At 35.9% G+C, this 11,756-nt stretch overlaps 1 protein-coding gene across 2 annotated transcripts; it reads left to right on the top strand.

Moving 5' to 3' along the window:
* The first annotated feature begins 563 nt into the window (after positions 1–563).
* LOC130737873 (uncharacterized) lies at positions 564–11,276 on the top strand. 2 transcript variants are annotated; one of them, XM_057589732.1, is made up of 6 exons: positions 564–809; positions 948–1,017; positions 3,558–3,633; positions 7,404–7,474; positions 8,430–8,507; positions 10,712–11,276. In XM_057589732.1, the coding sequence occupies exons 1-6, from the start codon at positions 745–747 to the stop codon at positions 10,874–10,876; spliced, it is 525 nt and encodes a 174-aa protein (XP_057445715.1). In that variant the 5' UTR covers positions 564–744; the 3' UTR covers positions 10,877–11,276. The 2 variants fall into 2 exon arrangements, with proteins under 2 accessions (XP_057445715.1, XP_057445714.1); XM_057589731.1 differs by having other exon boundaries at positions 572–809; positions 8,418–8,507.
* The last annotated feature ends 480 nt before the right edge of the window (positions 11,277–11,756 follow it).

Genomic DNA, 11,756 nt, shown 5'->3' with positions numbered 1-11,756 from the left:
CTATAAGGTTATGAATCTTCAGGATTCATTCAAAATAATTCAATTACAATGTGTAAGGCTATGAATCTTCAGGATTCATGCAAAAACAATTCAATTACCGTGCTTCTGGACTGTAAGACTATGAATCTTTAGGATTCATGCAAAAATAATTTAATTACCGTGCTTCTGGACTATAAAGCTATGAATCTTCAGGATTCATGTAAAAATTGGTACTTTTGGACTCATAGTTATGAATCAATATAAAAGAAAAATAAATGATTTGAAGATGAAGAAAGAAGAGAGAAAATAAAAATAAAAATTATAACCTTCCACATGGATGTGGTACTTACTCGCTTGAAAGAGAAGTGGAAGAACTTATGAATTCTGGAGAGACGATCGTGTGAAAGAGAAGTGGAAGAGCGGAATTCTGGAGAGATGATCGTGCTGATAACGTGTGATGAATAAAACATAAGCAAATAAGAGAGAAAGGAGAAGAGAACAATGAGAGATAGAGAAATATAGTCTGATGAGGATGCTCATCTAGGTGCAGACTCCCTTGTATTTATATTATTAGGTTTGAAGTATTGAACAAGTATACATGTGAGTCTGGCCCATGAACTCCTAACTCTGATGGACATCTAAATATTACCGCTTGCCGCTTCCCACCTTCTCTTGTCCCTCTCTCAAACCCAAAACCCCGTTTGATCGATTTCGGGTATTTACTCAGCATCTCAGCGTAGCAGATACTGTTGATTGACGAAAAGAATGGTGTTTTGTGATAACTGTGTGAAAAACGTTGCCGGAGTGCGAATCAATGATGGATTAATCCTGTGAGCAATCCTTTATACTTTAGAGCAAATATCTTTTCTCTTGTGTGTTAAATTCAAAGCTGTTTTTTTTTTCTTATTTTCTTTTTCAATTTGAGTTTTTGTATGATATTGGATTATTGGTTCTTGGAATCTTGTCAGATGTTGTGACGAATGTGGGAAGGTATTGGAAAATAACTATTTCTCTGAGGAAAAGATTTCTACCGGGCAGGTAATTGTGTTGTTTGAATGATTAAATAAGGAGAATTGCTATATAGTGCGAAACAAATCTCCAGGAAATGCAAGAATGCGTGATGTGTAAGCATCAAAGTAAAAAACATGGGAAATTTGTTATTATACATGGGGGATTTTTTTGAAATTTTATATAGGCAGTTAATCTTCAAGTTATTCGTCTCCTACTAAGTAGGATTTCTCTTAAATAAGATAGAATGGATTAGAAAGGATTAATGGAATGAAATAGAATTGGATGGACTCCATCCCTCTCTTTACATCTTTCTCCCAGTCCCAACCAGAAAGATCGCAAGATTGTGTGTGATTCTAGGATCCGGATCTTGACAACACTGGGGATAAGGGATGGAATAGCTTGTGGTGTTATCTTTGTTGATGTCTGACATTAACTAGAAATATTGCCAAAGTAGTTTTTGTGAAAACTTGGGCAATCCTAGCATTACGAGTTAGGTTTTAGGGTTGAGTTAGACCCTACTTAAATACTAAGGCTGTATTAAAGCCCTATATCCCTTATTTGGTCGCCTAAAGATGGGTGGGCCACCGTTAGATGTTCAGTCTTGCAAACTTCGTGTAAGATGTCCAGCTATAAGCATGAGGGGGCTGTATTAAGGTCCCACATTAATGTAGATATATGACCAGAGTAGTCCATATAAAGATTTGCACAATCCTCACCCATACAAGCTAACTAAACTTGGACAATCCTACATTACAAGCTAACTTTTAGGGTTAACTTAGGTCCAATCAAACACTGTTTATGTTATGGAATTTTATTCCAATCCAATGAATTACAGAAGATTCTTTTGGTGCTATTCAGTTTTTGTGTGTTCTAGTACTAGTATACCTAGCAACTTTTGGGGAATGTTGAACAGCATAACAGAGAAAAGAGAGAAAACAGTACGAGAGATTTCTGAAAAGTTTCTTTATGATTCATTGATTGATCTCTTCAGTACAAGATGCTTTATATACAATGACTTGAGAACAAAATAGAAGTCACTAACTGCAAGTTGTTTGATGACAGCTGTACAAAGTAACTAATTAACAAACTGTTAACAGCTGTACAAACTAACTGACTAACAGCAGAATACTGACTATCTCTAACAGCCCCCTGCAAACTCAAGGAGGGTGACTAAGTTTAAAAATGTCAGCCACCTTGAGTTTGTCCCTAAGTGTAGTAAATCTCAAAGGTGACAGGCTTTTGTAAAGATTTCAGCATATTTATTAAGATGAAATGTGCTTCACTATCAGGCTTTTATTCATCACATTTTTCCTTACAAAGATATCCAATTCCAAGTGTTTAGTTTTAGCATGGAGAACTGGATTATGAGATAGAGCTACTGAGCTGAGAGTCTCACATAGAGGACCAGTGGTGTAGTAAATGAAATTTTTAATTCAGCAAGCAAGGCCTCAAGGCATAGAACTTCAACAGCTGTGTTAGCAAGGCTTATATATTCTTGCCTCAGTGCTGGAACGTGCTACAAGAGACCATGGTTGCGAAAAAGATGGAGAAGATTACAAAATATCTGGGTTGAAGATGCACCTGGTGCACCAGAAGGAATGTGAGCAACATTTGCAGAAAGACTAGAATCTCCAAGTTGCTTCTTTGTACTACGCTCTAGACAAGCATTGGATTCAACTTCAGCAATAGTGCAGTGCGATGGACAATTAAAGAGAACCGGCATAAAAGAATTAAGTTCTTCAGATAAGCCATGAAAACTAGCTTCAAGGTGACTGCGATATGGCACTGAATCACCAATGGATATTAATGTCTTGACAATCGTTCTGAATCTCTTCAAATAATCTGAAACTTTTTTCGAGCCTTTGGTGATATTCTTTAACTGTGACCGCTGTTGAGTGGATTGTGCCCGAGACTGAGCCCAGAAGAAATCATGTATTTCTTCCCAGATTTGCTAAGAATGCACATTTGATCACTGTAGGAAGAAAAGTAAATGAGAGAGAAGAGAGAAGCCAAGTGAACAACATAAAATCTTGTTGTTCCCAGTCAATATACTTTTGACTTACCTGATCTAGTTCTCTAATCACTCTATCGACTCGTTGTCTCCAAGAAAAGAAGTTGTTGCTTTCATCAAGTTTGATGCTGATGGGATGAGAAAAGGTAACAGGTGCACGATTCTCTGCGGAAGTGAAAGGATTTCCAGAGGAAGCCATGTCTACCTGTTGATAAAAAACTAGCTCTTGATACCATAAAGAGAATGTTGAAAAAGCACAACAATGAAAAGAGTGAAAACAATATGAAATTTTCTGATAAGTTTCTTTATGATTCATTGAATGATCTCTTCAGTACAAGATGCTTTATATAAAATGACTTGAGAATGTAACAGAATCAAAGCAACTATCTGCAAGCTGTTTGATAACAACTGTACAAACTAACTAATTAACAAATTGCTAACAGCTGAACAAACTAACTTACTAACAGAATACTAACTATTTCTCTCTACACTATTGTTTCTTTTTGTTATCTTTCATTGTTTCTTACAATTTCCTTATTTGTTTTGTTTCATTTAGAGCGAATTATCAGGCCGTTATGTAAGAACAATCCAAAGCGAGTACTCTGCCTCACGTCAAAGGACTTTAGACAGAGGTATTATTTGTTATGCAACATTAGTGATTTTACACTGTACGTGCCTAAATTAATGTAGAGGTATTTGTTATGCATCGTGTGGGATTATAGGCTATGAATGTAGATAAGTTTACAGTTTACAAAATTTTTCGATGCCTAATATAAGGCAATGTTTGGGAATCCATTTGCAAGAATTTCAATGCACCACTACGTAGAAGCAATGTAAGTTTGAGCGGTTGAAAATGTGAAAATAAGCACTCTAAAATGATGTTCCCATTTGACATATGATGCCCTGTACATAAGAACTATTGAACATATTATTATGGAAGTCTTGAATCTTTCAGGTTCTGGTATATAGGTGTTTCAATTTGTGGTGCAATAATGAATTGTAATGTCTGACATTTATGCTGAGACAAGTGTTAGAAATATAAAACCATTTATGTGTCCTTTACCCAACAACTTAAGCTTTTAGGATAATTGATTCTTGACATGCTATCAAACCCTCTAAGACAAACTGGTCTGGAGTTCAACCATTATTGCCCCCATTATTTCAATAATAATGTTGAATTTCAGCGCATGGTAGGTGGACCTGTGCATTGTTCACGTGATTGGGAGAGACCCCCAATTTTCCATGTTTACAGTCATAAAAGGAAGAAATTCAGAACAACCACCCTAGTGGGTGGTGCGACTGCCACTGATGGCCATGGAACAGCCGTGCAACCAGGGACTGTTCAGGCAGTATAGCTGTGAACTTCTACAGGGAAGTTAGTGGGTTAGAAACTGTTGGGTTAGTTATTTGGAGTTAGTTTCAGTAGTTATGTGATAGGAACCAAATTATATTATTTGAATAATTATACAAGCACTGGTTTTCGAGAGCCAGCCTCTCCTAATTCTGGAATTTGAGAGTCCAGACCTCTCCCACCATAACACTACTTCTGAATTTCTGAATGTCTAAACTAACAGTCACAACTCCTATTTATAACCAGAAATTTAATAACCACCCCTAGGCAGTTTTGATAGAACATAACTAACATAAACTGATGTAAATAACTAATAATAACTAACCCAATAACTACCCCAACAAATAATTAAATAATAACTTTCTAACTGCATTCTAACTGCTACTGCTGCTACTGTTCACGAGCACTGTTCATCCTATCAATACCCCGCCCTAAAAGATCCACCTTGTCCTCAAGGTGGGAAGTAGGCAATGCTCCTTGAATGTAGGTTGGCTGCTCCAAGTGTTCTGCAGTTTTAATCAACACTTCTGGAGTTTAACTCTGAAAAATACCTCCTGGATCCCACTGTTTGAAGTTGGTCAAACCACTTAACGCGGCACGTTTCGTTCCCGTCTTCCCCTTTTTCATCAAGGTCATCCCTGCAGATGCAAAGTGTTGCAGTCTGTTCAGCGCCTGTGGTGGAAGATGCTTGATCCCTGAAAGACATTTAACCCATATTCCATTCCTTTGTCTTGGCTCCCCTTCCTTATTCAGAGACTTGCGTCTCTTCATCGTCTTCGGTTGTTGATGGATCTTTCGATGCTTTCTCCACCGGGGTCCAAGACTCACCCCATCCCCTCTTCTTACAACCTCTGCTTCAAGATTGGGTCTTTGCATCTCAAAGTGTTGGAACATTTTGTCTTGCATTTTGTCAAAAACAACTGATTGTCGAAGCAGATGCCGTGGCATCTGATTTCGTGAAGCTAGGACATCAGTCCTTTGCTTAAGTTTGATTTTGTGGGCCCTTGAAGATTTTATGAAGATATGTTTTTATAGTTACTTGAGGATCAAGTAGCTATTCTAGAAGGGTTTTGATTTGTGGGTTGTTATTTGTTGAAACAATCTTTGATAAAAGATTTGTTTCTATCTTTACTTGGGAAAAAACGCAACAAGATCTTTGGAGATTCTGTTTTGATTTGATTATTGTTGCAATCTGTTACTTCAGCCCAAGCAAACCCTAGTGCCTTTGCTGCTGTTGCTGCTGAAGTATATAAAAAGGGATGAAGACCTAAAGCTTGAGGACTACCGAAGCTAATAGAGAAAGATCAAGTGGTTTAGGATTGTTCATTGTTCTTTATCCTTGTTTCTTGTGAACAAACTTTGCTCCCTGATTCTATAAAGCAAAGTTGTGTTCTGTGTTCTTTGATTCTTCAAACTCTGATTGTTTATTGTTGTTACCAATCACTGTGGCAGTCATTGAGAGAAAGTAAGAGGGACTCTCATACTTAGGTTGGGATACTAAGTAGAAATACACTGGGTAGATTAGGAAGTGAACTTTGAACTGTGGTGTTCATGAGTGTCTGTAATTCCTGAATCTTGAGATAGTGAATTTCCTTTCTTTGGGTGCAAACCCTCCAGACATAGGTGAAAGTTTTTTTCACTGAACTGGGTTACCAATCCTTTGTGTTCTTTATTATTTTGCTGGTTTTGTTACTGTTAGTCAGTTGTCGAACTTGTTGTCCCAGCATCGTGTAGAACATCTGTCCTGTGCGAGAACCGTAATTAAACAAAGGTTAAGGATTTCTCCGCCTCTACTGTGGTCTCTATCATCTCTGATTTTGATTCTACTAGATGGCTTTCTCTTGCACTCTCCAAGACTTCATTTATCCTTGGGCTTTCTTCCTCTCTAGAATCTTTAATATATACTGGTATGTCAGGATCCATTTCTGGTTGGAATTTCTTCAGTAAAGCCTTCACTAAATCCCACCATTTTGCATTCTGGTTTCTTCTTTTCCAGAAATACCACCAGAAGAAAGCATCTCCCGTCAAAGCCATCTCAGCCTCCGAGAACTTCTTCTCTTCAGCCATTTCCATGGCCTCACAGTGCTGCTCCACTTTGATCAACCACCAGTAAGCCTCTTTACCATCGAAGGTTGGAAACGCCTTACCTTCCCTCTTCTTAATTGCTGTCTTCTTCTCCATTTATTCGCGATTCAATTGCACCACAGCACCTGCATGGTGCTCTGATACCAAATTGATAAGAACCGAGTTATATTATTTGAATAATTATACAAGCACTGGTTTTCGAGAGCCAGCCTCTCCTAATTCTGGAATTTGAGAGTCCAGACCTCTCCCACCATAACACTACTTCTGAATTTTTGAATGTCTGAACTAACAGCCACAACTCCTATTCATAACCAGAAATTTAATAACCACCCCTCGGCAGTTTCGATAGAACATAACTAACATAAACTGATGTAAATAACTAATAATAACTAACCCAATAACTACCCCAACAAATAATTAAATAATAACTTTCTAACTGCAATCTAACTGCTACTGCTGCTACTGTTCATGAGTACTGTTCATCCTATCATTATGTTTGTTTATTTGAAAGTAGGGGTTCGAATCTGTTGGAGAGACAGACTCTTGAAAACCTGCTCATTGTAGCATAGTCGAGAGAAAATCTTTCTCTCTTCATCTCCAATAACAATTCTATTTTCCTCTCTTATCACCACACTTCAAGCCCAATGGGCTCTTGCCTGTGGGGGCGTGTTATAATATAAAACCATTAACGTGTCCTTTACCCAATATCTTTAGCGTTTGGGATAATTGGTTCATGACAATAAGGAAGTTAAGTTATATTTTAAGAGTGCTCATTACAGCCAATGGCATTGGTAGGGCAGGTAATGTGATTTAGAGGAAACATACATGAAACAAAAGTTTGGTCAACTGTTTTTCTTGTGCTTACACAAACTGATTACGTAATACTTACCTTTAAATTAAAGACTCTAAAATGGTTTATATTTATTGACTTATATTCTTATGTGCCGATTTTCTCTGAAATTGCAGATTACGATGAGATCAAATATTTGAGTTTGGATGATGATAATTTGGCCAACCAAGCTTTGGCCTTCTATAGAGTATGTTACGATTTTGAACTTAATTGATGTTAGATGTGGTTTTCTTTATTTACTCCCTCACTTCAAGATTTATTTATTTTAAATTATGGAATTATTGTTTATGCCTGGTGAAGATAGGACTTGAGAAAAATTTCACCAAGGGACGTAAAGCAGAACAAGTACAGGCAGCTTGCCTATTAGAATAGAGAAATAGAGATAATCTTGAATAGAGAGCTAGAAAATTTAGTGAAATGATTCAGACTTTCATTCATGTCCGAAGTATATACTAGTGATTACATTCATACACTGAGCTGGTATAAGTAACTTCCTTAACAGCTGCTGTTACAAACAAAGCTGGTAACTACCTAACCTGTTAACTGAAACCTTACTGTACTGAGCCCAACGATGTACAACTGAATGCAAACAGTAGCAGAACACAATACACACAGTACCTGAGTTATATACTAAAACACCCTCATGCAAGCTCAAGTTGGGTGACAAGTTAGAACTAGTCAGCCACTTTGAGCTAAGGGCTTGTTTGATGGTCAAGACTAGATTGGATATGGAATGATAGGATAAGAGAGTTAGATAAGAGTAGGATAGACTATTATCCCATGTGGCCATGTTATACTATCCTGTGTTTGAGTTTGACTAGACAATAATGGTAGGATATTTTATAAATAATAAGAAAATGATGATATTTCTCTAGGAATAAAATTATATATTCTTTTTTAAAATAAACTTTTTTTAAATCAATGTATTTTAAAATTAATTAATGTATTAAAGTTAACAAAAATTATCTCTTTTAAATGAGTCCCATGTTTTAATTAATTAAAAAAAAAATTCCTTTTTTTATAAATTAGTCTATTCTTAAATAAGAACTATATAGGTAACATTCTGTACAAATATGCTGCATAAACTGCAACAAGACTTGAGGGTTATCGTTTTGTTAATATATGTGTAGCAAATAAAACAGAGACGAGCCGAAGAGGCAAAAAACTTGGGTCCTCCTCAATCTGCTGCAGAGGCCACTAAGCAAATGTTGATAACAAAGGTACTGACTGAAAAAAATGTGCATATTTAGATATGTTGTTTATTAAACTCCTGCTGATGCCTTTTCTTTTTCTCTCACATCTATATTTAAAGTGAAGAATTGTCTTTTTCTCCTCTATGCGTAGATACTACCACTAATCTATGACTAATAGTTTCTTCTCTTGTATTTGTTGAAATAGTTTCTAAAACCTATTATCACAAGTTGAATGGTCTTTCTAGGCTGATAACTGGATCAAGGCTAGTTTAGATACACTTATATATTGTGCCACCATATGGTGACACAATATGTAAGTGTAATTTCAAGAGATAAGGATCATTGATCAGCCACAGTCCATTATATGCCTAGGTTGGATTATAAAAAGCTATGATTACTATATGAGTTGTAGTTTTCTTGTTCATGTGAGATATATGAAGTAGGAACCATTTTGGGCATCAACCGTTTTGCGAGAGTTTGACTTTATTGTCAAGTTAATTGAAGTTTGACACTTGTATCACTTTATTCATAAATAAATTAAACTTAACATTAATTAAAATAAATTTGGCCCGTTATGAAAGAAGGTCTAGAGCATTTTGCTAGTTGAAAAAGCTCAGAGGTTGTCTGGGAGGAGGTTTTTAGAGGAAAGGTGAGAGGAGAACATATTTTTAATTTTTATTAAAATTTCGGAAGGTAGGAATTTAGTTGAACTTTAATAAAATCTAAAGGAAGTTAAGAATTTAGTAAAAGTTTAACAAGATCTGAAGGATTTTGGAGGGCGTAAGTTTAGGATTTGACGAATGGGGAATTTAGGGAATTTTTTTATCATATTGGTAAATTGATGTTTAAGTTGGGAGTATTAGTAGCAGAAAGTTTTAAATGATTTAATCAGTTCCGTTTGTAGTATAGATGCAAAAGTACAAAAACTGGGAAAGTTAGAATTTTATGCAGAAGTAAAGTGACACCAAAACTTACGAGTGGTTGGTTCAGGTGGTACATGCTCGATTCTGCCCTTAAGCAAGGTCTTAGATTCAAATCTGTTGTATGGAAAAATCCCCATTGGTTGAGCTGGACCTACCATAATGTAAATTTACCCAGCTCGTATAGGATATTCCCTTGGAGGATACCTGTAATGCACACAAAGAATGAGATATTTGTGCTTAATTATAACAGTTAAATTAAATATACTCCAGAAAATATTGGGAGATTAAAATCACATATCAGCCACAGCGTATAAGTTGAAAATTAGAACATTCTTTATTTTTTATGGTGATCACAGTTGTATTGATCAACTTAGTAATAATTATGTTAATTTTCTTACCTAGGATCTTCTCAGATTGTAGTATATTACTAGTGAAATTTTTTACATGTATCATTTGCAGAGGCTCAGTTCCAAAGTCAATTATGATCGCGTGCAATCATTATTTGATGTGATGCATATTTACTTATTGATATATAGCTAATATGTTGTTGTCTCCCTCATGTGTCATTTGCATGTCATTATTTGAATTTGAAATTCAATTGTTATCATAATTTAAGCATTGGACTATTAACCTTCAAGTTGCTATTGCTGTTTCATTTCTTTAAATTTGCTTACCAGATTCAATTTCAATCTCATAATAATATTATCTGCAACAAAAGCTGTTTTGCTACCTTTCATGGTTATATTTTGTTTGAGTTTAATTTCTATGCACTGACGGTGTAAAGTTTTTTTACACCGTCAATCAATCAGATTTCAAGGATATGAAAAAATCTCTCTTTTTATTTAATTTCATTAATTGACATGGCACATCCTTGAAATCTGATTGGTTGACGGTGTAAAGAAACGGTGCATCATCCTTTTTCTCATTTTTTTTTGTTTAAAAACCAGAAAGATATTTTTCCCTTGAATTATTTTCTCTTTATGGGCTGAAACTTGTTTAATTAAAAAACAGTTATTGTAATTAATGATGTGCTTACCTTTTCTAATTTATTTCTAGGATCATTTTGCTTTATCTCTATATGCTCTTGATATCTCAATCTATATTTAGTTATTTATTTGATATTTTGGTTTCCTATTTATCATTGTTAGCTATAACTACTTTGTTGTTGTGTTTAAAGATCATTTTGCATTACATACATGCTCCCAGTTGCAATTATGTCCTGCAAAGTTGTCTTTTGTGAATTAACCTGGAAAATTTTCACTTCTATTTTTTTTGTTCTTGATGTACAAATTTAACTTCTATTGTTAGCAAGTGGCTCCAAAGAATCCCAAGAAAGTACGATCCTCTGATAATCATGATTACTTGAAGTCGAAGTTTGAGGACAAGATTCAAGATGATGATCTGGGATTAGTGGACGAGTTTGAGGATGGCGGTATGCACGAAGATTATTATGGAAATGCCGACGAGGCATGACTATGAGGATGATGGGTACAGCTTTGATAATTAGTTAATGATTCCTTGAGGCTCTTTCTACTTTAATTATTTGTGAATCTCGAATCCCATTTTCATCATGGCTAGCTGGCACGAGAAATCTTTTGGATTCTGACTATCTGAGAGTCAACCAAGAAACTAGAATCACTAGTAGTTTTACATCCTCTGTCCTTGAGTCCTTTCACTATGACCACTTTGCATTAGAATTTCCTTTTCGTCCAATCAATAGTTACACCCTTAATTCCACGTGTCTTGAGAGCTTTGGAGTTAGGTACAATTGCTTCTCATCATGTAGTTATTTACCAAACTCGTTAATCAAACTTACCATCTGGTGAAATTTTGATGTTTAGTTTGTCTATGGATTTCCTAAGATTTTGGTCTCCTCTTTTTTTCTTTAACTCATTCCCCTCCTTTTTCAAGTACTTGGCTCCCGATGTTATGGTGGATGCTTGAGGTCATTTCATAATAGAATATAGTTTTTTTTACTTTAAATTTTCTTGGGATACATTTTATAACTTTGTATGCATATCTAGTAAAATGCAAACGTTATATTTACTTTAGCTTTATTTTAGCCCCAAGGATACGTTTTAATTCTTTTGGAATCCTATTTGCCACAACAGGGGTGTTAGCCCATAAGTAAGTACTGTGTCGAAGCGGCTGTTGCTCACCCGACACGATCGTACGAGGTCACAATTCACCAAACACGATCATCCGGGGTGAACAAGAATTGGGGATCGGATGCGGGCGAAATTCCCGCCAATGGCTGAGATGTTCAGTCGACTCCCTCCCCCTTTGTGGCGGTCCGGACCCCTTACGAGTGAGCAGAAAAGGGAGGAGGAAAGAGGCCCTGGCGAACCGTCAT

This window comes from Lotus japonicus, chromosome 2, assembly GCF_012489685.1.
Source record: "Lotus japonicus ecotype B-129 chromosome 2, LjGifu_v1.2".
NCBI classification, from domain to species: Eukaryota; Viridiplantae; Streptophyta; class Magnoliopsida; order Fabales; family Fabaceae; genus Lotus; species Lotus japonicus.
The sequence above is the reverse complement of the archived record's forward strand: the minus strand, read 5'-3'. Positions and strand labels throughout refer to the sequence as shown.